We start from the raw sequence: 27547 nt of genomic DNA on the forward strand, positions 1-27547 counted from the left end.
GAATCTGGGTACGTGTTACAGGCATATTCACACCATAAAAATTCACTTATGTTTTATGCACTTTTTTATATGTGTGTGTGTGTGTTTTAGACTACAGTTAAAAGGTTTACTCAAAAAAATACAAGGCTATTATTTACTTTAGAAATGGTCTATCTATTGTATTTCTCCTTTAAACAATAGTTTGCTAATACATATAAAACATGGTGCTCGGCCAGGCACAGTGGCTTACGCCTGTAATCTTAGTACTCTGGGAGGCTGAGGCAGGAGGATTGCTTGAATTCAGGAGTTTGAAACCAGCCTGAGCAAGAATGAGACCCTGTCTTTACTAAAAATAGAAAAAATTAGCTGGGCGTTGGGGCATGTGCCTATAGTCCCAGCTACTCAAAGCTGAGGCAGGTGGATCACTTGAGCCCAGGAGTTTGAGGTTGCTGTGAGCTAGACTGATACCATAGCACTCTAGTCTGGGCAAAAGAGTGAGACTCTGTCTCAAAAAAATTAAATGAAAAAAAAAAAATGGTGCTCCTTCCAAAATTTTAATTTCAAAGAATTTTCAACATATGAATCATATAAAATGAGATAACTGTATATTATATAACAACTGTATATTATATAACAACAGCCAAATCCTCTTAACTAAAATAATTGTATTAACAGTTCATGTATCAAAACCCTGAATTATGATAAAAATAGCTTACCTGGACATATGTCTTTTGGATGGCTGCAAGTTCTTCACCAAGGGGAACAACAACCTTTTCAACTCGTCTTTCATGAGAGTATGGCAAAATATCTGGAGAATCTTCAGACCGAAGCTCTATTTGCCCAATTAGTAGGTTAGTAATAACCTGTTGCACAGCCTATACAAAATCAATTAAATATGATTATAAATTACATTACCTGTTAAACGTTTTTAGTTTATCACTAACAGAAATAACAGTAAAATTTTGAAAGTAGCACTAGACACTCTGGGAGGCCGAGGCGGTCAGGAGTTCGAAACCAGCCTGAGCAAGAGTGAGACCCCGTCTCTACTATAAATAGAAAGAAATTAATTGGCCAACTAATATATATAGAAAAAATTACCCGGGCATGGTAGCGCATGCCTGTAGCCCAGCTACTCGGGAGACTGAGGCAGTAAGATTGCTAGAAGCCCAGGAGTTTGAGATTGCTGTGAGCTAGGCTGACACCATGGCACTCACTCTAGCCTGGGCAACAAAGCAAGACTCTGTCTCAAAAACAAACAAACAAACAAACAAAAAAAAGAAAGTAGCACTAGAAATTCATAACATTAAATATCAAAAAAAGAAAAAAGATAAGCCCATAAGCCGGGTGTGGTGGCTCACACCTGTAATCCTAGCGCTCTGGGAGGCTGATGTGGGCAGATCGCTCAAGGTCAGGAGTTCGAAACCTGCCTGAGCAAGAGTGAGACCCTGTCTCTACTAAAATAGAAAGAAATTAATTGGCCAACTAAAAATATATAGAAGAAATGAGCCGGACATGATGGCGCATGCCTGTAGTCCCAGCTACTCGCTACTCAGGAGGCTGAGGCATAAAGATTGCTTGAAGCCCAGGAGTTTGAGGTTGCTGTGAGCTAGGCTGATGCTACAGCACTCTAGCCCAGGCAACAGAATGAGACTCTGTCTTTACCAGGGGCCTATATACATGTAAAATCTGGAGTACATTTATCATCATTTTACAAAAGTAAAGAGTTTAATATTTTTAATAATTCATTCAACAAATATTTGAGTAACTCACACATGCCAGACACTCAGTTAATGACAGAGCTATGATCAAAATAGACATAATTCCTGCATTCTTGTACCTGATATTTTAGTGGAGTGGAAAGACGATAAATAAATAAGCAAAAGAATGAGAGATTATGATAAATGTCAAGAAGAAAATAACAAGATTAGGGAAAGCTGACTTTATAGCTTAGAATGGCCTTTCTGAAGTGATAACATTTAAGCTGACTAAAAATCAATTTATCATGTTTAAACAAGATTAAAGGAAAAACCAGAGATAGGATAGAAAACTTTAAATTCATCATGACAAATAGAGGAAAAAAGACATACAGCTTGGCAGAGTTAAAAGCTATCATAGAAAATATCCAGTTGAATCCCTATCCACTATAGAAGACCATTCAGAGATACTAAAATCAGAAAGTTATGGAATAGGGCTCAGAATCTGCATTTTTACCATTCTCCAATAAAGAAAACCAGAGCCTGCTTGAGAAATGATAGATTACAATGAAATGAGCTTTAAGTATCTTGTCATGCCAGAAAGTTAGGAAGTGTTTAAAAAACAAAGTGCATATCTAAAAGGCACAGAAGCCATCTTGAAGGAGCCATCAATGGCAAAAGCTGGAACAATATCAACAACAAAACTTGACATAATCGTACTGGATTATAGCACATAGAAAAAAATAAATATCTATTAGTCCATGCAGATATAAAGAATTGAATTAACAAATAAATAGGGGAAAAGAAATACATCTTCATAACAGAAGAATTTAACTTAATGAATGTAAAAGAAATGAGGGAAAGAAGAAACAATGATTAGGGAAACACGATAGAAATAACAGTTGCAAGGAAGAACCACCATTGGATGCTAACACAGGGTTATTTACATAATCTCAAAGGATCTCCCCTATAAGATACTTACCAATTACAAGGAGAAAAATTTTACAATGGAGAAACCAAGAAGGCATCATCTTAAGCAAGTCAAGATTAACAGCACCAGAAATAAATTGACATTATGTATTCCCTGAGAGGATGCACTGAGAAAGGTAAAGCATCACTTCTGGGTATTCTTGGCAAAAATGCATAACTTCATTCCATCATGAGAAAATATCAGATGAATTCAATTAAGGGATATTCTACACCTACTCTTCAAAAAAATCAAGGTGACAGAAGACAAGAAAAGACTTAGAAACTGTCACAGATTGGAGTGACTATGGAGACATGACAACTAAATGCAATGTGAGATCCTAGACTGGACCTTAAAGCAGAAAAGGACAAACTTTTCTGTGAGAAAACTGGCAAAATTCAAATAAGATCTGCAGATTAATTACTACTATATCATTGTTAATTTCCTAGCTTTCATCATTTTATTATGATTACATATGTTAATATTAGGGGAAGTTGAATAAGAATCATAGGAAAACTTCAATTTTTGCAAATTTTCTGCAAGTCTAAAGTAATTTCAAATTAAAACTTCAAAAGAACTGAAAATAGTAACAATTTTAAAAAACATTTTTAAGGCCAGGCGCGGTGGCTCACGCCTGTAATCCTAGCACTCAGGGAGGCCAAGGAGGGAGAACTGCTTGAGGTCAGAAATTCAAAACCAGCCTGAGCAAGAGCGAGACCCTATCTCTACTATAAATAGAAAGAAATTAATTGGCCAACTAATATACCTAGAAAAAATTAGCCGGGCATGGTGGCACATGCCTGTAGGCCCAGCTACTTAGGAGGCTGAGGCAGCAGGATTGCCTGAGCCCAGGAGTTTGAGATTGCTGTGAGCTAGGCTGACACCACGGCACTCACTCTAGCCTGGGCAACAAAGCGAGACTCTGTTTCAAAAAATAAATAAATAAAATAAAATAAATAAAAATAAAAAACATTTTTACCATTTAAAAAAATTCAGTATCTTTAACAAACAGCTTAAGTGATTCTTAGGCACACTGAATTCTGAAAACTACTAATTTAAAGAAACTCTTGCAACCACAGAAGAAAAGAAAGGCAGGTTGTAGGAAATGTTGTAATCCTAATGTCAAACTGGATAAATAATAGAATGGAAAATTGATCTGGCCCCATATAAAAGTTCTTATTTTCTTAAATGTTATTAATAATAAATGGAGAAACATTTTACTTACCTTTATATCACTACCTGGTGTGGCAGTAAGAGCCAAGATTCTAAAATGATTTGTATATTTGACTAGTTCTCGTACAACCTTAAAAAAAAAAAAGTTCTTTAATATCATCTGTACAACACAAAAATAACAGCAGTTCTTTAAATAAACTATCATAGATGGCCCATTATCATTATTCCTTAATTGGCGTATTGATGGTCTAATGAATAGAACTACTATTAGTCACAGTATCTGAAGAGCAATTTAACTTTATATTCCACACCAATCAAGAAAACATTAGGGCTGGGAGTGGTGGCTCACGCCTGTAATCCTAGCACTCTGGGAGGCTGAGTGCTAGGAGGAGGATCCCTCAAGGTAAGGAATTCGAAACCAGTCTGAGCAAGAGCGAGATCCCATCTCTACTATAAACAGAAAGAAATTAATTGGCCAACTAATATATATAGAAAAAATTAGCCCAGCATGGTGGCGCATGCTTGTAGTCCCAGCTACTTAGGAGGCTGAGACAGGAGGATTGCTTGAGCCCAGGAGTTTGAGATTGCTGTGAGCTAGGCTGATGCCATGGCACTCACTCTAGCCTGGGCAACAAAGTGAGACTCTGTCTTAAAAAAAAAAAAAAAAAAAATCCAAAAAAACCCAGATTACCTAAAAATCACCTCATTTCAACCCAAGTCAAAGATAAATTCAAGCCAGGCATGGTGGCTTACACCTATACTGCTAGCACTTCCAGAGGCCAAAGGAGGAAGATCACTTGAGGCTAGGAGTTTAAGACCAGCCTAAGCAAGAGCAAGAAGCTGTCTCTACAAAAAACAGAAATTAGCGAGGCATGGTGGTGCATGCCTACAGTCCCAGCTCCTCGGGAGGTTAAGGCAGAAGAATCACTTGAGCCCAGGAGTTTGACGTTGCAGTGAGCTATGCAGTAAGCTAGGAGTGCACTGCACTCTAGCCTGGGTGACAGAGGGAGATCCTGTCTCAAAAAAAATAAAGTCAATGAGACTAACACTGAATCCTGATTAATACTCAAAAAATATTATTTATGGCACTTTTTAAACATGATATAGATTGCATATAAAGACATAACATTAAACTTAATCTTCAGAGACCTAAGTATAATTATTCTAATTAAAAACTGAAGTGGGGAAGAGCACAATGGTAATCCTAACATTTCGGGAGCCCAATGCAGGAGGATTGCTTGAGGCCAACAGTTCTAGACCTTGTCTCTACAAAAAAATAGAAAAATTAGCCAGGTGTGGTATCACATGCCTGTAGACCCAGCTTTCCAGGAGGCTGAAATGGAAGGAATGCCTGAGCCCAGGAGTTTAAGGTTGCAGTGAGCTATGACGAAACCACTGCACTCTAGCCCAGATAACAAAGGGAGACCCTGTCTCAAAACAAAAAAGAAAAAAAGAAAGAAAATATTTAGGTGGAGAGAAAAAAAATATGTTCATAATATTAGGTTCATAAAAAAGCTTTTAAAAAGTTAAAAAATTTAAAAAACTGACGCAAAACAAAATATCCCTAATGACTATTTCCATTTTAGCTTAATGCTAGAAGTGATGTCCTTAAATAACATAAAAGAAAAATCATAAATGCAGCAAGGAAGACATAAAAAGACCACTTATTGGATTGGTGCTTTTAGAAATCTTTTTTGTATGACAGCCAAAATTCAAAGGATTCTTTCAGAATGTGAGGCAGTTGTGGCAGTTCTGACTTAAAACATTTTATAGTTATACGCCATATGTACCAATACACTTACCAGAATTGTTACACATGAAAAGTGAACCAAATACATTACTTCCTTTCAGGAGGGATTCTCAAGCATCTTGCAGAAGAGGAAATGATATGTTTATAACCCTGGAAGCTACATGCTTCTTGGAGCTGGTGTACCTGTTGGAACCTACATCTAGAATATTCAATGGAGTATAAACTCTCAGGGCTGTTTTGTTATTAATGAAGTCAATGCATGCTTAACTGTATTCACTAAAAGCATAAATCTTGCACTTATTAAAAAAAAACAAAATCATCTAGGCTGGCACAGTGGCTCACGCCTATAATCCTAGCACTCTGGAAGGCAGGATGATTGCTTGAGGCCAAGTGTTCAAGACCAGCCAAAGCAAGAGTGAGAGGACCAATTATAATGTTAATTTCTATAGCAAGAAGATTGGAACTTTACAAATGTATGCTGACAAAAATATAGAGAATGCATGACAAATCCTGAGTACCAGACTGAGGAGGAAATAATTTTAGATTAGGCTAAATATATATGTATAATATTAACATATATTTATATATGCATATCAATATAAATAAACATACAAATTTATATATGTATACATTGATTAAATATGCTAACTTAAACATCCAGGAATGGTTCTAATCATTTGTTTAGTAGGAATGTTGAGGTGAAAAATTCATGGACAACCTTCCACTCATCTGTAACTATGTCTCCTGAGTGCTAGAGACATTCCCTTCATTAAGAAATAGGCCGGGCTTGGTGGCTCAGGCCTGTAATTCTAGCACTGTGGGAATCCTAGGCAGGAGGACTGCTTGAGGCCAAGAGTTCTAGACCAGCCTGAGCAAGAGTGAGACCTCGTCTGTACAAAAAAAACCAGAAAAATTAACTGGGTGTGGTAGTATGCAACTGTAGTCCCAGCTACTCTGGAGGCTGAGGCAAGAGAATTGCTTAAGCCCAGAAGTTTGAGGTTGCAGTGAGTTATGATGATGTCACTGCCCTCTAGCCCAGGTGACAAAGACTCTGTCGCAAAAAAAAAAAAAAAAAAATCATCCAATGCCTACAAAAACTATTTTAAAATACATTAAATATAAGCTAAATCTTCAGAATGAATTCCATATAATTTGAATAAAAATTTGTAAGCGCCACTCTTGAGCAGAAATCTTAACACACTGTGTATTCATTTAATTTGGAAAGATACAAATAAATGGAAAAATATATATTTCCTGGATATAGTTAAGAAGATCAACTATAAGAAAGATGATAATTCTAATACAGACATAATACAATAACATTTAAAGTCCCCAACAGAAAATACTTTACAAATTCACAAACTGGCAGTAAAAGTCATGTCTTTGCACCAATGAAATCAACTTTCCCTTCTCTTTCCCTCGTCTATTCTTACTCTATTATAGTTTTAACTACCACCTATATGCTGAGGATTTCCAAATCTGTATCTATAGCTCAGTACTCTCCGCTGAAATCCACACTTGTCATCTGCTTCCGAATGAGTATCTACAGCTGGACTCAATCACAGACACCTCAAACTCAACATATCTAAAACTGCACTATCTTTCTACACTCCCCCAAATCTGCTCTGCCTCCAGAATGCCTACAATCCTCAGTTTTCCAAGTCAGAAACCTGGGAGTCATCCTATATTCCTCCCACCCCTCATGAGATACCTTGCAGTTAGCCTTTTCCCTTCAAATCCCTTTCAAATCTTTAGTATTATCTCAACTAAACATCTTTTTAATGAGTCTCTACCACCTATATTTCTTATGGCCTACAAAGTACAAACTGTTAAACATAAAATACAAATACCTTCATGACCTGGCCCTTAAGTAAAAGAGGCAAAGTCCCCCTTTAAAGAAGAGGGAAATAGAAAAGTCAATTTCATTTAGCACAAAGATATGAATGACCTCTAGAAGCACATCCCACTTTGCTTCATTTTATATTCCTAAGAGTACTCAACAAATAGAAGGCACTATGTTAGGTATGTTGCATATATTATGTCATTTAATCCTTATAACACTGACATTTAAGTATTATTTTACTCAGCTGCCAAGGAATGACACTACACATGTACTATCAATCTTCGGATTATTACTTACAAAACTCCACCCATATCCTGCTTTAGATCACAGACCCAACCATTACCAAGTTCTCATGATCCACATCTGACACTAATAATCATTAGGATATATAAAAAGAAAAAAGACAGCAGCAACACTGATTCGAATGGAAGAAAGAAAGTACAGGTATGTCCTATCACCATCTGTTCTGAGATAATAGATGTAAGGCATTTTATAATACCGTCAATAAGTTCCATCACTAACTATTCTATAAAATAATCCTTAACAATATGGTTACTACAAAATATCATTTAGCAAAATTATTACCTGGCAATAAGCATAGTTTCCGAGAGCTTTATGGGCTTCATCAATAACTAGGCACTTTATTTCAACAGCAGGACATGCTCCTCTAGAAAGGTCATTTACCATGACCTGAGGTGTAAGAAAAAGGACTCTCTTACTGCACCATATTTCCTTCCTGGTGAGAGCTTGAGTAGATCCTGTAAATAAAAGTGATATTCTAAACTTCAGACTGTTACCTGTAAAATATAAATAGTCTGGCCTATTTTCAGAATGCATACATGCTTTTGTAATCTGCTTAAGAAGAGAGTAATTTGACAATTCATTGGAATGTTTCATTTTAAAGCTCTGGTGTGGTCCAAATTTCAAAGCTGGCACTTATCTAAGACCACAACTAGATTGTCTTTAGAGAATTCCTACAAAATGCCATAATATTTAAAGAGAAGCAAATCATTCGACTGGGAAATCTTTCTTGGGAAGAAAGCCAGGAAACATCATGTTCACTTACCCATGGGGTATACACATATAATAGTTTCAAAATACTCTGACAAGCTTCAAGGATTCTCTGAAGATTGAATAAAGCCACCCTATTTATCAGTGTTGGGATTTGATAAAAGTAGCCGACGTTTTAAGGGAGGGGATACAAGATGCGCATATTGTGGTTTGGGAACTATTTCACATGAATCAGGAATTTAGCATTCCATCAGAATGCTGCTTTTCCCTGGGTACCCAGCTCTTAATTTCATATTAGCCCACTCTTTCTAAAATACCTGTCATTTCGGCCATGTGGAACTGTGGGATACCCATCACCTGGTAGCAAGCTTCGATCTGCTGTGTCACCAAGGGTTTCGTGGGGGCCATAAAGACCACCTTGCCAGAAGGAAACCAGCGATAGAAATTGTACATGACCACGGCGGCAATAAAGGTCTTTCCCAGCCCCGTAGGCAGACACACCAGCGTGTTGCAGAACAGAGCGGTCCGGGAAATATGCAGCTGGTAGTCCCGCACTGGGCAATTGGTAGGGTAAATCCACAGGGCCCCAGCTGAGGTGCAGAACCCGCCATTCTCTAGACTTAGCTGCCTCTCAGCCTCGTACACCGCGACCAGTAACACATCATCGTCCGACTCCGGCTGAGCCTCCGCCGTTGCTGGCAAACGCGCCTTGGAGCCTCCAGGTCTCTGAGGTCGCTCAGTTCCCGAGCTAGAACAAGAAGTCCCAGAGGATCGGGAGACGCTAGAGCCCCACGTCTGGAAAAGTGTTCTTTGCCGTCCGCTCATTAGGCCGACAACCACCAAAGGCTTCACTCAGAAACCTGTAGCTGCAGCAGCTCAACCGCCAAGGTTCCAAGCCCCATCGGTTTCCTCCGGACAAAACTGCGGAAAGAGAGGGCGGGCTGCGGCCAAGTCTATCCAGTTGAATATACCGCCACAGAGTTTGTATTGGGAATACGATTGGCTGGCTACCCGGAAACCCTCTGGGCCTGAGACGCATGCGTATTGTGAAGGAGTTGCTCCAAATTTGGTCCCCTTTCCAGGTATTTTAGACTCTAAGTTTGAGTTCCGTTTCCAACGATTAGGTGTCTGGGCGTCATTGCTAATGTGATATCACTTATCTTAAAATGATAACATAAATAAACCTCGAGATCCCAGAAACAATGGAATACTAATAATTTCGTGAATTTAACGTTATTAAGTGTCTAAAGTGTCTGATTCCTTGTTGGTTGTATTTTTACACTTGATCTTAGCCAAAAGGCCGAGAAGCGATTGGTTGTATTTTTAAATCGGAAGATGACATGAAACTCAAAAAGTGTGTAAATAGAGTAACATGTTTATCTAGGCTGAGAAAACAAAAATGTTTCTTTTTCACTGTATTAGGAATAGCAACTCATTATTTTAATATTTTTTTATTGTTCAAAATCCTGTGGATTTACCCTACCAATTGCCCAGTGCAGGACTACCAGCTGCACATATCCCGGACCCTCTGTTTTGCAACACGCTGGTGTGTCTGCCTACGGGGACTGGGAAAGACCTTTATTGCCGCGGTGGTCATGTACAATTTCTACCGCTGGTGAATGTGGTCTGGTCCTGTTATTCATTAGAATTTTTTTTTTTAATGTAAGGCATCCTGATGTTCCACCATTACATCTTTGTTACAGATAAGAACAGTAAACATCAGTGTGCAGTCATTCTACTGAAGCATAGCTTTCTCAGACAATTTCTGGCTTCTCCACACTAAACCTGACAACTTTGAGTAATCTCTGTAAATGTGTTTATTTGTGTACTGAGGAAAAGTACACACACAACGTGGAATTGTTATAAGCATTTATAATGCCATCCTCATGACCATCAATAAGCAGCATCCTGGGTACAGCTTCATTACATTGTTTCATTTGTTCAAGCCTCTGAACTGGCTTTTAGACAAACTGTTTCTAGTGATTCCATGGGGCCAGGGAGAGGAGCTGTTTGCATTTAAGTTTTATTTGTGTACTCTTTAAATGGGAGATAGTAAAATATGGATTGCTCTGATGGACAAGTACTGAGCCAATTCAAGTGTGAATTTTTAGGCTAGAACTAGAGAAAATGGGAGATTAGGAGACTGAATGCTGCTGTTTTCTTTAAATAGGTGTCAACAGAAAAAAGCCAAACTCTGTAAAATAACTTTAAAGAGATTTATTCTGAGCCAAATTTGAAGACCATGACTGACTCGTAGCCATCCTCAAGAGGCCTTGAGCCAAGTGGACTCGCTGTGGTTGGGTTACAGCTTAGTTTTATACATTTCAGGGAGACAGGGGTTACAGGTAAAGTCATCAGTCAATACGTGGGAGGCAAACATTGGCTTGGCCCGAAAAGGTAGGCTATCTCAAGGGGGGGGGGGGCTTACAGGTTATAGGTGGGTTTAAAGATTCTTTGGCTTGTAATTGGTTAAAGACAAGAAGCTTTGTCTAAAGGCTTGGAATGTTTTAATATAATAAGCTGTTATCAGAGATAAACCACCTGACATAGATTTGTTGTGTAAATTGAGGACCTATAGATTTGTCTTACATACCCTTAGGCTTGTTAATGGGTTATAAAGGATGTCTCCAAGAAGGGAGGGGGGCATGATGAAGCATTTCTGACTTCCTCCTCCTGGCAGGCAATTTAGTTTTAAGATATTCCTTTGGCCAGGAGGTGGTCCATTCAGTCAGGCGGTGGAGGGAGGACATTTAAAGGCATAGCAGCCGGCAGGTAATAAGTGTGGGTAATGGCTGGTAAATATCACTACCACCAGAGGTCGCCTTATAAGGGGTCCAGTTAAGAATAGCTGACCGCTACAGTCTTTCCTGCTGTTGGCTGCCAAGGCCACCTCCGTAGGTTCTTTACCCGGACTCAACAAAGAAGCCCTCACCGCACAAGTTTACGTCACCCAAGGACAGGCCCCAATCTGGCGGGAGCAGTGACCCGCCCCTAGCCCTGGGTGAGTGTCCACGCCACGCCCCGGGGGCGGGGCGATGCCGAACCGAGGCGGGCTGGCTCAGTAAAGCGGAGGCAGCGGGGGAAGATGGCGGCAGCCATTCCGCAGCGGGCGTGGACCGTGGAGCAGCTGCGCAGCGAGCAGCTGCCCAAGAAGGACATTATCAAGTTTCTGCAGGACCATGGTTCAGATTCGGTACCAGAGGCGGCGGGGCGGCCGGGATGGTGCGGCTGAGGGACGCCTCACCCCCCTGGAGATGCCCATACATACCGTATTCCTCCGTGCCCCCGCCCTCGTTCTTCCGCGGCCCGTGGCCGGCAAGGCCGGAGAGGCCTCGCGTGCACCGGGGAGCCACGCTCCCGCCTCTCGGGCGGGCCTACTTCGGCGTGGGGAGCAGCTTTATTTCGTGGGGCACGCAGGCTGCAATCGCAGAATTACAACCTTATTGGGATCCTTCAGTGGGGGTGGAGGCCATTAAAAAAAAAAAGGACCCCTTAGTTGTTGGGGGCTGAAGCGGGAGTGGGGTGTGGCCGCCAAGGAACAGTGGCCTGGATAAGACCCCAGGAGCGCAGTGCTGGCCACTAGGGAAATGGGAAGGATTATGAAAATGTTTATGGGAACGATGTATGCAACTTGCTTTTCTCAACAATTTACTAGATACTGAACCTTAGTGGGTGTAATTTTTTAAAAACCCTTAGATTGTGGTTTAACTTTTGCTTAAAATATGGACCCGTTAAATGATCTTTTCACCTATATACTTAGGAGAGCTACACGCGAATTTCTTCTTGTGCCTTGGGCTCTCATTGTTATAAACAAACTAAGGAATTTATTTGGCCTTCTTTATACTCTACGCCCTGCATTTTCCAGCATAGTCTCCATCTTAACCGTCTATCTATAATCAAGTTATTTTTGTCAAACCAGACATTTTTGTCCTTTAGAAATTAAGATCATACATACCTCTTTTTAAATTGCTTAACTACTGTACACTTTGTTGTGCACGCACCATTCGCCACTTATCAGAAACAGAAGCAGCAACCTATACGTAGCTTCTCTGCAATTTTTTAAATTCTAAACTTGCATTTAGAAAAATGGTGGGTTATTTTGAGGGGATTGTATTTTATTTTCATTTGGGGGAGTCTTAACGGGAAGAATCAAGAACTCTCCAACCTCCATTTCCTTACTGGTGAATCATTTTGGTGGCATTCTCATCTTAGATTAATGAAGCAGATAACTAACAACATAAATACAAATAGCTATATGCTAAGTGTTTAGAGATACAAGGGTGAAAAATATTATGCATCAGGAATCTTAACACCATTTTAATGCAATTATTGTCTTTTAAGCCACTTTGTATTTCAACTAAATAGAATAGAGTAGGCATATCATTAACATTTAATGCTTTAGTACTGTGTACCTCCTCAAATTCTTATAAAACAGATCATCCCAATGTGGAATCTAATGTAAAACTGGCCCAGGTAGGATAATTTTAGGAGACTTGGATTCTCATAATATTTTTTTAGTATATTAATTTTTAAAATGCATTATTCTTCAGTGACCATTCACATACTTAAACCTATATTTGACAATGATTGTTTGATCGTAAGATATCAAGGAGATGTTTATATTTTGATTTTTTTTTGGAACTTTGCTAAGAAATCACAAGAGTGGTAAAGTAACTGATTACTTCCTTTTAATCAACTTTAATCTCCTTTCCCCATCACTTGTTAATCATTTAGAACATTAAGAAGGGAAAAGGAAGAGAAAAAGCAAAAGATAAATACAATAGTGATAGTATTAGAAAAACTGCTTTATCAAAAGCTTAGAAGATGCTAAAGGACAACTTTGAGAAAGTAACAAAATGAGAAATCAAGCAGGGACCGCAAGGTAGAAAAGGAAGCAGAATAAAATAAGAGGGAAACCCTCTTATTAAAAACCCTCTTATTATTAAAACCCTCACATTACATGATTTGAGATGAAAATATATTATGACTTGGTATTTCAGTAGTAATATTTTAGTGTCCATCTGTCAACTTAGCAGTATTATGTTTGAGAGAAAGGAATTCTATTGTTTTCTTGAGTTATTAAATACATTGTTAGGCTAAGTGTGGTGGCTCATGCCTGTGATCTTAGCACTCTGGGAGGCTACAATGGGAGGACTTGAGGTCAGTAGTTTGAGACCAGCCTGAGCAAGAGTGAGAATCCTCTACAAAATATAGAAAACTTAGCCTGACATGGTGGCACACACCTGTAGTCCCAGCTACTTGGGAGGCTGAGGAAGGAGGATCAGTTGAGCCCAGGAGTTTGAGGTTGCAATGAGCTGATGATGACACCACTGTACTCTAGCCAGGGTGACAAAGTAAGACTCTCAAATAAATAAATACATAACAAATAAATAAATTATTATTATGTGACAGGCTCTATACTAAATGCATTATATATATTACTGTATTTTATCCTTACTGCATCCTTTGACATAAATGCTATTTTTAATATTTCACTACAGATATGGAGATGATTCTTCAGGAAAGCTTAGGCCCTTGTCTAGGGTCAAACTGCTAGGATTTTACTCCAGATAATAGGACTCCACAGCCCATACATTTAACTCATTTACATAACTGCCTCCAGTCACCACAGTGTGCTGATGGTATAAATGTTCTTTTCTTTAAGTCTGTGTTAGGAAAAAGGAGGAACCACTGTGTCCCATACATAATACTGCAGTTCTAGTCTTGTGAATAATTCTTTTACATAAGCCCAATTTTTTAAATCTAGCTTACATATCTTTTGGTAATGAATTAGGATATAAAATATGTTTTTTATGTTATTTCTTCTTCATTAGCAATACTATTAAAAACATAACTGCTGATATAAGATAGTCACTTTCTAATTTTAGATTCTACTTAAGGGAAATTATTTTGACTACCCAGCTTTTTTCTTTATAGTTTCTTGCAGAACATAAATTATTAGGAAATATTAAAAATGTGGCCAAGACAGCTAACAAGGACCATTTGGTTACAGCCTATAACCATCTTTTTGAAACTAAGGTACGTGTATTGCTACATTCTATTATCAGAATATCATTTTAGAAATTTATTTCCAAAAGGACGTTTTAAATGCATTTATTTGCAGAATGTTGGAGGTTTTCCACCTGTAAGTTTTCTTAGCTGTAATCATAAGTGGACTAGCTATTAAATCTATCAATATGACAGAATGTTTTGGTATTTTGAAAGGGACCAGATTTTGTAGCTTGAATTGAGACAACAGATTCTTAAGGCCACTGAAGTTATAAATCTGTTAGGTCAATAGGTATTACCAAACTACTTAAACATTCATACTGCTTATTAAATATTATACAAAATTAATTTTAAGTTCTTTAATGTCTGTTCACTGTGACATGATCATCTTCCACAGAAAAGAATCTTTATTAGGGAGTTTGAATAGTATTCATATCTTTGGGTCTGAGTTGGCCTTTCTAAGATCATGGTTCTCATTTCAGAATTTATATTGTGAGCTGGTCCAACGGTCATAATTATTGATTAAAATGCTGAACAAAATTCCTCCTTTCTTAGTCCATTTATTTATAATTGAGTTACATAACCTGTATATTTTGTGCAGATAGTCATTTAATTAAGAGGATGAAAATCTAGATGTCCCTTCTAGTTTTTAGCTTCCCCCAAGTATGATGTTACAACATTTTCTTTACAGCGTTTCAAGGGTACCGAAAGTATAAGTAAAGTGTCTGAGCAAGTGAAAAATGTGAAGCTTAATGAAGATAAACCCAAAGAAACCAAGTCTGAAGATGCTTTGGATGAGGTTTGTGTATAATATTTTCTTGTTTTATTACTTATGTGAATTTTAGAAATAGTAGTTTCTGTATAGCGCTGATTTCTCATAATAAGGGGTGGTTTGGCCACTTTCAGTGAGCCAAACACTGATTTGGAGTATGCCATCTTTCTTAAAATGTTCTGGGACGAAATAAGCCAAAGAACTAGTGCTTTACTAGTAGTAGTCTAGCCTATGAAATACTCTTTGTATTTAAGTCACATTAACCTTCACATCTGGCCAGACCTTCTGAGCTTTCAAAGCTATTTTAAGGTCTTGATTCTATAGCCAAGTTGGACTGAGTGAAAAGAAATTTTCTTTTGAGTATTTTTAGCTTTTTCTAATGTACATGGTGTCCCTGGCAATAGAAATAATCCAGGCCTGGCTGCATGGTGTGAGTTCATCTGTCTCAACTTTGCCAACCCAGGTTTTATATTTTGGTACAAAGGTTTAAAGAACCAGATAAAATTATTTCTGTAAATGGACAACCTTAGCAGAGCTGAATTGATTGTAATCTAGCCATTTCTGATAATACTTTGCCAACTAAGATCACTCATTGCTAGCCTTACTATCAGTGATAATAATCTATCTTTAATTCTTGTATAGAGATGTAGTCTATTGATGGTTTGGTTATTTGTGGAAAGAATTTAAGTGCAAGTATAATATTATAGATGTTTGTATGATTGAAGCTAGTTAATTTTTATGACCTTTTCCTATTTGAAAAGCACAAATTAATGTTTGAGTATATATATACACATATGAAGCAATTTTAAAGTTTATGCAGCTAATATTTGGTAAATGTTGTATCTGTTGAGCAGCTACTGAGGTAAATAGATTAATGATTACTAAAGGGTTTCAGAAGCAATTGGCAACATACTTTACATTCCAGAAGATTAGAATGAGGATAGTATTAGCAGGCAGATAGTATATCATTAAGAGGTTAAGAAAAGGAGTTACAAATAAATTAAAAGGCAAATTTATAAGGGCTAGGGACAATCTAGAGAGATCTTGTGTGGGTCCTTAACTATATCATTTTATTTAAGACCAGCTTGGTCTTAAATAAAATGATATAGTTGAGCAGGGTATGCTTTTACCTGGCCAGTAACTGGCCAGCTTGGGCCCATTTATAATATGTACTCATCTTCCTAGCACCCTAGATACCCTAGCCTCTTGTCCAATCTGTTGCTGATCTACTCTTGTTCATGCTTTGGGACTAGAGAACAAGCATTGTAAAGAGACACATAACCATAAAATTAATTTGGTCTGGTATAAATTCATGCTCAGTATCAACCAAGCATGTTTTCTAGTTTCACTGCTACTCAGCAACATTTATACCATCCCTCACCAGGTTCCCCATCACATGGCCCAAATAAACTACTTGACATTTTTCTCACAAATTCTCAATCCTGTCTTCCTTCCTTCTCATTATATGCTCCTGTGTTCTATTTTACCAAAATGTGCATATCTATAGCAATAACCATTCCCTTCTTCCCAGCTTAAAAGTTCTCTGAATCTTTGGTTCTCCTTTTCTTTTTCATTCTTTTTCTCCTTCAGGACTAATGTTTTCAGATATCTTATTTTTATTTTATTTTATCTTATTTTTCAAATCTTTATTCTTTTTCCATTTTTAAGCATTCCAAGCCAGGTCTCAGACTGGAATGTTGGAAAAGTTGCTCATCATCTGGCTCCATTCTCTTTCTTCATCCATTAAATCCCAAAATGGCTGTTTTAATAAGCTCTCTAAACCAATACTTTGTAAAGCATACCCTGCTCAAAAATCTTCAGTAATTCTGTGCCTTCTAGACCTGCACTGTTCAGTAAGGTAGTCACTAGCCATGTGTGGCTATTGAGCACTTTGGCTAGTTTGAATTGAAATGTGCTTCAAGTATAAAATACAAAGGCTTAGTATGATTTTTTTTTAAAAGAATGTAAAATATCTCACTATCTTTTATTTAGATTACATGTTAAAATGATGTTATTTTAGATGTATTGATTTAAATGACATATCCTTTTTTTTTCATTTTTAATTTATTTTTTAGAGATGATGTCTCACTTTGTTGCTTAAGCTGGACCCAAACTCCTTTGGCTCAAGTGATACTCCAGCCTCAGCCCCCCAAGTAGCTGGGCCTACAGGCATATGCCTCAACAACTGGCTAATTTTTAAAAAAGTTTTGTTTTGTTAGATAGAGGGTCTCGCAATATTGCTTAGGCTGGCATCTCTTGATCCTCCCACCTCAGCCTCCTGAGTAACTGGGATTACAGGTGCAACCCACTGTGCCTGGCTTATACTTAACTGCATACATTTCCATAGCACATTGTGTCTTTATTATTTATACCTTATATACTTTAAAGAATCTTGTCTAATCGCTATTACTGGACTTTAAGTCAGTCATAGTCGATATATTTTGTCCATTATCAATTAAATATTGTTAAGGAATATTTTCAAGTGTAATTGAGTATTGTACAGGGGAAAAAATATAAGTTGGGGCAAGAACTCACACTCAGCAGTCAGAAATGAGTATAAAAGTACTTAAGCCAAAAACTTGATAACTTCTTTGTATGTAATCATTACCAATTTCTGTTGATGCTGCCTCCAGAATATATCTCAAAGCCATTCATCTTTATCATCTTCACTGTTAGTACCCTGGTCTAGACCTAGACTACTATAATTTTCTTCCTAATAAGTCTCTCCATTTCCACTTTTGCTTCCCAATTCATTCTTTATACTCTGGTCATAGTCATCTATTTAAAATACAAATCTGATTCTATAACTTCTCTGTTTAAAAAGCTTATTTGGGGCCGGGTGCGGTGGCTCACGCTTGTAATCCTAGCACTCTGGGAGGCCGAGGCAGGCGGATTGCTCAAGGTCAGGAGTTCAAAACCAGCCTGAGCGAGACCCCGTCTCTACTATAAAAAAATAGAAAGAAACTAATTGGCCAACTAATATATATATATAAAAATTAGCCAGGCATGGTGGCTCGTGCCTGTAGTCCCAGCTACTCGGGAGGCTGAGACAGGAGGATCGCTTGAGCCCAGGAGTTTGAGGTTGCTGTGAGCTAGGCTGACGCCACGGCACTCACTCTAGCCTAGGCAAGAAAGCTAGACTTTGTCTCAAAAAAAAAAAAAAAAAAAAAGCTTATTTGGGGCCGGGCGTGGTGGCTCACGCCTGTAATCCTAGCACTTTGGGAGGCCAAGTCGGGCGGATTGCTCAAGGTCAGGAGTTCAGCCTGAGCGAGACCCTGTCTCTACCAAAAATAGAAATAAATTAATTGACCAACTAAAAATATATATACAAAAAATTAGCCGGGCATGGTGGCGCATGCCTGTAGTCCCAGCTACTTGGGAGGCTGAGGCAGTAGGATCGCTGAGCCCCGGAGATTGAGGTTGCTGTGAGCCAGGCTGACGCCACGGCACTCACTCTAGCCTAGGTAACAAAGCGAGACTCTGTCTCAAAAAAAAAAAAAAGCTTATTTGGGCCAGGCATGGTGGCTCACGCCTGTAATCCTAGCACTCTGGGAGGCAGAGGCGGGAGGATTGCTCAAGGTCAGGAGTTCAAAACCAGCCTGAGCAAGAGTGAGACCCTGGCTCTACTAAAATAGAGGGAAATTAATTGACCAACTAAAAATATATAGAAAAAAAATTAGCCGGGCATGGTGGCGCATGCCTTTAGTCCCAGCTACTCAGGAGGCTGAGGCAGAAGGATCGCTTGAGCCCAGGAGTTTGAGGTTGCTGTGAGCTAGGCTGACGCCACAGCACGGAGGCAAAGGAGTGAGGCTCTGTCTCAAAAAAATAAATAAATAAAAAGCTTATTTGGCTGCTTAATGACCTAAAGATAAAAAAAACTAGATTCCTAACATCATGCAAGTCTTTCTAGCCTCATTTCATGCCATTCTGCCCTTAATTCCTTCCTTGCAAACAATAATATATTCATGTTCTTCCCTGCTATGAAAATGTTATTCCTTATTTTAAGCCTTTTCCTTCCATTTACCTAGCTAACCTCTTCTTGTCCCTCAGATATAATTTAAATATCACTTCTTCAACCTCTCCCAGCCTATGCCCTCTACTGGTGTTAGGTCACTGTGCCATTCCTATCTTAGCACCTGGTGTTTCCTCTATAGGTCTCACATGTAATTATTCCCTGCAAGAAGTACAGCAGGGACCCTGTGTGCCAACTCACCTATGTATCTCTAGTTTCTAATGTTGAACATACTTCGGTATTCCTTGAGTTTAATAATTAGAATAACTATGTAATATACTCTTTTTAGAGACTAAAATGTGATCCACTTAATTGCAATTGTAATAATTACTCTCAAGAGTTCCTTTATCTCTGGTTCTGTAAGTATCTAGTTCAGACCCAATCTCAGGAATGTAGTTCTTTTCATCACTCTGGACTGAGAAGTTGCCGGAAAGCCAGAAAATTGCCTAAAAGCCAGGCCGTTTCAAGAATATAATTTCAGGTTGGCATTAGGACTGATCTGACCTCGTACCATGAACCAACCAGGTTCTTGCAATGAAATTCAGAATCAGATGAAATAACTAGAGCAGCATTTGTCAAAGTGTGGTAGATAGGGCCAAGAAGCTCCAGGTTGCTTTCTGGGGTCATTAAAACATGAACCTATGTCTCCTACTTGAGGATTCACAGTGCATATCAGCTAATGACAGCTCTGAGAAATCATGCATAACAGAGGGCTACTTAACTTGGTTAGTAGTGTTTCCCAAACTTAATTACATTAGACCCCTTGCCAAGGAATGAGTGATCCATAAAAAACACTTGTGAAATACTGAAATGAAGGCCATTTGTGGGAAGATTGGGACGACCACCTTTCAGACTGAGCCATAACCACCTATTTAATATATTTGCGTTATTCTAGAATCTCTAATGGAACAACAAATAAGAAAACAGTGCAGTGACATTAAAATTTTAAATGTAGCTATTATTTACTAATCAAATCTTATCCATTCAACTGATTAAATGCAATTTCTTTAATAAGGCTTAAGAAATTTTGGATATTCACACATAATTATTTTCTAATTTGGGACATGTTACTAGATTTTGTCAATCAACTTTATTAAGATTAAAATCCTGAATGGCCTAGGCCTTTGGTCACAAAACTATAAGCAGTAATTATTAACATCACTCCAAGAATTACGTGGAGGACTGACTGAAGGTGTCAAAGACATTAAAATTGTGAAAACAGATTTTATTCAGTCTGCTGACAGTTGGGAAAAGAGCTGAGCTGCCTTCCACTGGGTTTTTTGAAAGAATTGAGGGAGTAAGGATGGACTTGAGCAGTTAGGGAAGTGAAAATTACAAAAAGCCAGAAGAGGAGAGATTGCTCCATATGAAAAAACCAATCTGGGTTTGCTAACTGGTGCTCATCAAAGTTAGACTCCTTCCTACCCTCTGGAGGCTGGGAGAAGGGTCCTATCTTTAGATGTTAGGTAGAACAAACAGTAAATTCCTTTAGCAGCCTTGAGCTGTTAGTGTTTGTTCAAGTCTTTACAGGCCACAGTTGAGGCCTAGTTGAGAAGAGCACTCTCAGAGGATCTTGGCTAGAGCTTGGTCAAGGAGAAAATTTTTGTCAAAGGAGTAGACTCTTTGAAGGGAGATGAGACTTTCTTTCCACTTGACAAGTTTTGGATAGAGATAAAATTCCGGACTAGGGAAGTGAAAGTGAATTAAAATTTGCATGATTTAACCAATTATAGACAGATGAAGTGTAAACAAAAAGTTTCTCTTGCTTTCCAAACTCAGGAACCCAATCTTTGAAATCCAACCACACACTTGCTACTTGTTTTATGAAATTTAGGAACCAAATAATGGTTTTGGATAATGTAGATTCCTCCCTGTGTGAATTCAGAAACCAAATATATTTAAGTAAGGAAGATACTTTTACATTTGCTCCAACTTTTTTTTAATCCCCTAAAGAGCCTTTTTTGTTGTTTTGTTTTTTTATAGTTTTTTAAATTTATTTTACTTCAGCATATTATGGGGGTACAAATGTTAAGGTTACGTATATTGCCCATGCCTCCCTGCCCCCTCATTATATAGTTTTTATTGAGGTTTAATTTACGTAAAATGAAATGCTCAGATTTTAGATGTACAATTCTCAGTGTTATGATGAATTTACTCCCCCAGGTACCTCCCATCCTAATTAAGACATGAAACATTTCCATCACCCCAAGAAATTTGTTTTGTGCCTCTATTTAATTCTTTCCACGTGGGCAGCCACGCCACTAATCTTTTCCCTGCTCTAGGAATTCATATAAATGGAATTATAGAGTATATAGCCTTCTGTGTGTTTCTTTTGGGCCACATAGTGTTTCTGAAACCCATGCCACTTACTGCAAGCCTGTCTACCTCTTGCGTTCTCCTGAATGGGAATCATTACATGTGGCCTTTTACGTCTGGTCTCTCCCTACTTTGTAGAGGTGAACAGCCAAAAACATGAGGACTGAAGTGTGGAGAGCCAACCTGGGATTCCACAGTGGGATAGAGGCAGTAAATGTTGGGGTCTTGGCAGCAGCCAAAGTGGCCAAGGAAGACATCCACAGGGCCCTTGACATTGGGGTATAAGCTGAGATGGTATGAGGGTGCCTGGTGGCCTGTGTAGACAGGGGCTACAGGATAGGTGGGGTTCGGGGATCTGGGTTGTGTGTCTGTATTTCTCTGGCTGGGATTGGTCTTGATTCCATCTTCAGGTATCGGTGGCTGTCAAGGGGCTTGTTTTTGCTGCACGTTCTTGCATTTTGCTTTCTTAAGTTTTGCTCTGTGGTTCTTGAACCAAACTTGTAGTACTGTCAGGTGTATGTCAATTTTTGAGGCCATCTCTCTCTGAAGGCTGGGGTTTGGGTATGGGTTCTCATTGAACAAGATGTTCAAAGCTTCCAATTGCTTCTCAGTGAACATGGTTCATTTTCTGTGTGGATGCATCTGGTGTGTGCCTTGAGGAAGCTCCTCGGAGCCTGACATCTTCTAATCCAGACCTGCGCCTCTCATCAGATCCAGTGACAAGGGCTCCCCCTAAAGAGCCTTGACAGATCATTTTCTCCATGCTTTCCTCACACATGTGAATTAGCATTAATTGCCTGTAACCTTTTTTGTTAAAGGCCCTGATAATCCTACTTTATTCTAGAAAATATGCCAGTTATGGCAATTTTTATAGGTAATTTCATTCATTGTGTGAACTTATTTTCAATTCCAGAGACAGAGGCAACATCATTGTATTCATTCTAATTAGATGTAATAAAAACATTTGGAAATATCAATTATTGTTGCTAAAACAATTCACATGTTTGGGGGGAAAGTCAATATTTTATTTAATGCATTATAATTTTGTGGGAATTAAATAGTAATGATTTTTTTAACCTTAGGAAATAGATTCATTTTATAGTTTGTTGAATAATAAACAAAACAAAATCTTGTCAAAATAATTTTTGGTTTCCAAAGAAGCTGGAAGTTATTTGAAATTAAATTATAGAAGTATAAGTTACTGATTTTCACATCACAGCCTTGAAATGAGAAAGTTTATTTTTAACTTACAGAGGTGGACTAGAGTATGCATAACAGCAGTTTGTTATCAAATCTATCAAACTCAATGATCGGACTCTAGTCATTGTTGGCTATTTAGATATTCTCTTTTTAATGACAATGAATTAATTTTGTTTTTAGGGTCCACCAAAATATACAAAATCTGTTCTTAAAAAGGGAGATAAAACCAACTTTCCTAAAAAGGGAGATGTTGTTCACTGCTGGTATACAGGAACACTACAGGATGGGACTGTTTTTGATACTAATATTCAAACAAGTAAGTCTAAATGTAATCTTATCTTTTTGGCTTAAAGACTTTGCAAGATATTTGTGTGGCAGAAAGATGAGTGGTTGGCATTATCATTTTCTTAGCTGTCCATCTACTGTTTTCCAGAGACCTTTTGTACTTATGATTTACTTGAAAGAGGTCTTTGGCTTACTGATTATTGGCTGGCTAAAGACTTCTTATTCATTGGGAAGTAAAATATAAGGAAGCTTAATGTAAATTTGGTTAATGCCCCAAAGTTATGCTTTAGTATTTTAACAGAAAAGGTAGTTTCCTATTTTATTGGTATAAATATAGGTCCTACTCCTTTACCCTTGACCGTATAATTATTTTAACATCTAGAATTTCTTTATGAATTACCTGGCTTTCTAAATATTTCTTTCTTTTCAAATACATAGTATTATAACTCTGAAATCAATTAAACTATATTTTTCCAATGAAACTTAATATTTCAATAAAAAATTAGTGTATCATTAATTATAAGGAAAATCTGTTTTACAGGTTCAAAGAAGAAGAAGAATGCCAAGCCTTTAAGTTTTAAGGTTGGAGTAGGCAAAGTTATCAGAGGAGTAAGTAAAGAATGGCAGTGAATCAACAGATATTCTGGCATGTGCTGTTTGTGGTATGGTGTGGTAAAAAATTAGGATTGGGGATATAATGAAAAGAGATCAGTCTCTGGAGTATGACAGAGTGGGTGCTATCATTGCTTGCTGATCTGGCACAGTTTCCCCATCTATAAAATGAGGACAGTACTGCCTTACCTCAGGGTTTTTACAAGATTAAATGAGCATAACTTAAAGCACCTAATATAGTAGAGACTCATATATTAGTTTCTTCAGTCTACCCCTTTTATTCTTTTTCTTCATAAAGTAATTCTTTGTCAGAATGTTTGGCCCATGATTCTTGTAAAATGTTACATAGCTATTGTCCAACTTACATGTAATCAGGAAAAGTAAAATTATTTATTCCGCTGAAGTATTCATAGAAGCAGGAGTTTGTTTTTGTAGTCTTCTCACCTCTCACCTGGGCTCCAACTCCAGAAAATCTTTCAAATATAAGCATGCTTTTACCCACAATTTCAGAAAAGGGTAAGTATGGCTTGAGCTGTAATTACCATTACAGTGTACAAAAGGAGATAAAAGAGCAGAGCTGATTGTCTGCTTTGCTGGATCAGGTTTTCATGTTAGAGCCCACCCATTATTTGTTTTAAATTGTATTACTGGCCAGCCTGAGTGGCTCAGGCCTATAATCCCAGCACTTTGGGAGGCCAACATGGAGGATTGCTTAAGGCTAGGAATTTGATACCAGCCGGCTGGGCACAGAGGCATGCACCTATAGTCCTAGCTATTTAGGAGGATCACTTGAGCCCAAGAGTTCAAGGTGGCAGTGAGCTTTGATTGCACCACTGCCCTCCAGCCTGTTTTTTTTTTTTTCTAAAAAAAAAAAAATTAATTAAAATTAAAAAATTTGTGATTACTTAGTATATCAAATATTGATAACTGAAATGCTTATTTAAATGCAGGACGAACTCTCAGCATACTACTCTTTGTATTGTGGGTTCAAACAATCATATCCAGAGTCCAAAACAAAATATAAAACATCTTGAAACTTTAAAATTGAGTTGAGCATAACTGTTTTGCTACTTTTCTATTTAACTTATCTGCATACTGGTAAATTTTTCCTAATCCACCATAGTGTTAATTTCCAGATATGACAGATCTAACTGTATCCCTTGAGCTTTATGTGATTGTTGTGTTTCAACAGAGTATATAATATTAGGAATATACTTTTATCTTTGTATCATGTTGATTTAATTGTTTTTGGCAACTGCCTTTAAGATCTAAATTTGTAAAAAAAAAAAAAAAAAAAAAAAAATGGAGCAGTGACCCAGAAGCCTTAATCATTTCTTCAAAAAGTTAGTTTTACTTTTTACAATAGATCTTAATGTGCTAACACTTTGTTTTTATTTTATTTATTTTATTTTTATTTTATATGCCATAATGACTCCACTATTATAATTTGATAATCTTAGAGCAGTTTTAGAGTAAGTACTTGATATTTCATTTTTTTCTTCTAAGTCCCCATTAACCTTGCCACCATCGAAGACAAAGATTTAGGGACTCATCCAAGGACATTACCTTAGGATATAGTAAAATCTAGTAACAGAATGCTTATATATATGTAAAATATATATTATATATATGTATATAAAATAAAATCTTGAGTCTTCAGGTATTCCATGTACTTTTTACAAAGTTGTTATTAGCTTTCATTTTGTTCTTGCCTTTAGTGGGATGAAGCACTCTTGACTATGAGTAAAGGAGAAAAGGCTCGACTGGAGATTGAACCAGAATGGGCTTATGGAAAGAAAGGACAGCCTGATGCCAAGTATCCTTTTTTCCTTTCATAATTAAATTTAAAAAAAAAAACAGTAAAGAAAGATTATTGGAAGGTATGAAAGATGCTATCTAGTCTAACCTCCAAATCAGAAATCCTGTCCTTCCTGATATTTAGATATTTAATGTCAACACACCCAATATAGAAAACAGTTAATATTTTCTATTGGTACAATGTATTACCACTTGAGCTAGAATCTTGCTTTTATTCTCTTATTCAAGTTCTTAATCTTAAGACCTTAACTGTTATGTTTAAGTTTTTATCTTTGAAAGGCAATTCTTAATGTTTAAAGGGTTTGGGTTTACTTCAAGAATTTATGCTGTCCAATACAAACAACTATAGGAACTGATACAAATATGGCTCATGGTATTTTCATGCTACTGATAATTTCAGGCAATTCAATTCAAAGCTTAGAAATGGAGTACATGTTGGGGATTATCAGTTGTAAAATGAAGGAGACCATAAGACCAATGTAGTGTTAGTAAGCATTATTTATTACTACTAATGATGTATTTCTCTGATAAGTCCAGTTTGTGAACATCTAAAAGAAAAAAAGCAATGACTCCATTTAGACTAGACCTATCTAATAGATAAGTGGGTAGGCAGTTTATAGCTGTTGTTGGTTCCATTCCCATTGGACCAGTTAGAATCTAAGTTTGGAAAAAAATTTTTTAGGTCTCTCTACAGTCATATGCGTTAAACTTACTTGGGAATATAATAGCTGTCTTCTTAGCTTATCAAAATTATGGCCATAGGCTGGGCATGGTGGCTCACGCCTATAATCCTAGCACTCTGAGAGGCCGAGGCGGGCGGATTGCTTGAGGTCAGGAGTTCGAGACCAGCCTGAGCCAAGACCGAGACCCCTGTCTCTACTGTAAATAGAAAGAAATTAATTGGCCAACTAATATACATAGAAAAAATTAGCCGGGCATGGTGGCACATGCCTGTAGTCCCAGCTACTCGGGAGGCTGAGGCAGAAGGATTGCTTGAGCCCAGGAGTTTGAGGTTGCTGTGAGCTAGGCTGATGCCATGGCACTCACTCTAGCCTGGGCAACAAAGTGAGACTCTGTCTCAAAAAAAAAAAAAAAAAAAAATCATGGCCACTTGCAACTCCTCCTTTCCCATGTGAAGCATCTCAGGACCAATCGGATACACATAAATTACACCCTTCTCTGAATTTAGCATCTTAAAATTCACAGGAAATATGTACTACCTCACATAAACTTTAATACAGCATATACACAGAGACTGAAATTACCTTTTTTTTGAGTACTTAGTAGCAGCCTTCATTAAGTGGTAGCTAATTTTAAAGTACTAGTAAGGCATCCAGGTAAGGATGATCCCAGTCCAAGCTCAACTCATCTAGTTAGTTTATACTGATAAGTTATGCTCTCCATTTATCATTATAGATACTTCTAGGAATTTCTTTGCTAGTTATGTATTAGCCTCTGAATTAACTACAAAGCTCTTCCCTTTAGGGTTGTTAATATCCAGTATACCCAATTACAGTTTTAGACTAAGGTTGTTGGGGGTAGGAAAGAGGCACTTTTTGTCAAATTCACCTTGACTTTTTCAACAGAATTCCACCAAATGCAAAACTCATTTTTGAAGTGGAACTAGTGGATATTGATTGAAATAGCAGATTCAGTTCTAAAGACATCAGTAATGATAAAACTTGGCCTTGAAAAAACTTATGTAACTAATGAGAGCTTGTTACTATTGTAAAGGAAGAGTCAACTGGAAAATTCAAGGAATTAAGTTAAAACTTGTTTACTGGACCCCAACTTTTGAGAAATGTAATCCTTATAAATCCCTGAAGTCAAATATTTTACTACAGCTGTGTAAAATATTAGTCAAGGAGAACGTTTTCCTTTTACCTCATGTTGTAAACTAAAAGGCTCAATAAAAATTTATCCACTGTCTTGATGTGATTTGTTTGGTGTTAATATAGTATTGTTCTGATTAGATAATCAGGACTAAGACCTCATCATACCAGGGAGTAACTCATAGTAAAACTGTCTAGGCAGATTTGCCAGAGACACTCATAAAATCTTTAAATATTCCTGTATAGTGAGAAGGCAAAAGCATAGAGCTTAAGA

At 37.6% G+C, this 27547-nt stretch overlaps 2 protein-coding genes and 1 pseudogene across 2 annotated transcripts in view; 1 reads left to right on the plus strand and 2 right to left on the minus strand.

The window, feature by feature from the left end:
- FANCM (FA complementation group M) overlaps nucleotides 1–9578 on the minus strand; it is a 58521-nt gene extending 48943 nt beyond the window's left edge. The window contains exons 1-4 of the mRNA XM_012782791.3: nucleotides 8735–9578; nucleotides 7992–8164; nucleotides 3866–3943; nucleotides 696–854 (exon numbers count right to left, since the gene is read on the minus strand). Coding sequence (XP_012638245.3) covers nucleotides 696–854; nucleotides 3866–3943; nucleotides 7992–8164; nucleotides 8735–9242 — 918 coding nt within the window. The 5' untranslated portion in view covers nucleotides 9243–9578. The remainder of the gene's footprint in view (nucleotides 1–695; nucleotides 855–3865; nucleotides 3944–7991; nucleotides 8165–8734) is intronic.
- Nucleotides 9579–11447: 1869 nt separating this feature from the next.
- On the plus strand, nucleotides 11448–27370 carry FKBP3 (FKBP prolyl isomerase 3). Its single transcript, XM_012782800.3, has 7 exons — nucleotides 11448–11610; nucleotides 14355–14456; nucleotides 15118–15225; nucleotides 22907–23042; nucleotides 23553–23620; nucleotides 25342–25439; nucleotides 27028–27370. Exons 1-7 carry the CDS (start codon nucleotides 11503–11505, stop codon nucleotides 27080–27082), a joined length of 675 nt encoding a protein of 224 aa, XP_012638254.3. The 5' UTR covers nucleotides 11448–11502; the 3' UTR covers nucleotides 27083–27370.
- LOC105881221 (divergent paired-related homeobox-like) lies at nucleotides 19206–22908 on the minus strand (annotated as a pseudogene).
- Nucleotides 27371–27547: the final 177 nt, after the last annotated feature.

Source organism: Microcebus murinus, chromosome 6, assembly GCF_040939455.1.
Source record: "Microcebus murinus isolate Inina chromosome 6, M.murinus_Inina_mat1.0, whole genome shotgun sequence".
NCBI lineage: Eukaryota > Metazoa > Chordata > Mammalia > Primates > Cheirogaleidae > Microcebus > Microcebus murinus.

Coding starts and splice junctions, on each gene's coding strand:
- FKBP3 (XM_012782800.3), top strand. CDS start 11,503: ATGGCGGCAGCCATTCCGCAGCGGGCGTGGACCGTGGAGCAGCTGCGC. Junction 23,043..23,552: donor TGATACTAATATTCAAACAA/GTAAGTCTAAAT, acceptor TCTGTTTTACAG/GTTCAAAGAAGAAGAAGAAT. Junction 23,621..25,341: donor TAGGCAAAGTTATCAGAGGA/GTAAGTAAAGAA, acceptor TCTTGCCTTTAG/TGGGATGAAGCACTCTTGAC.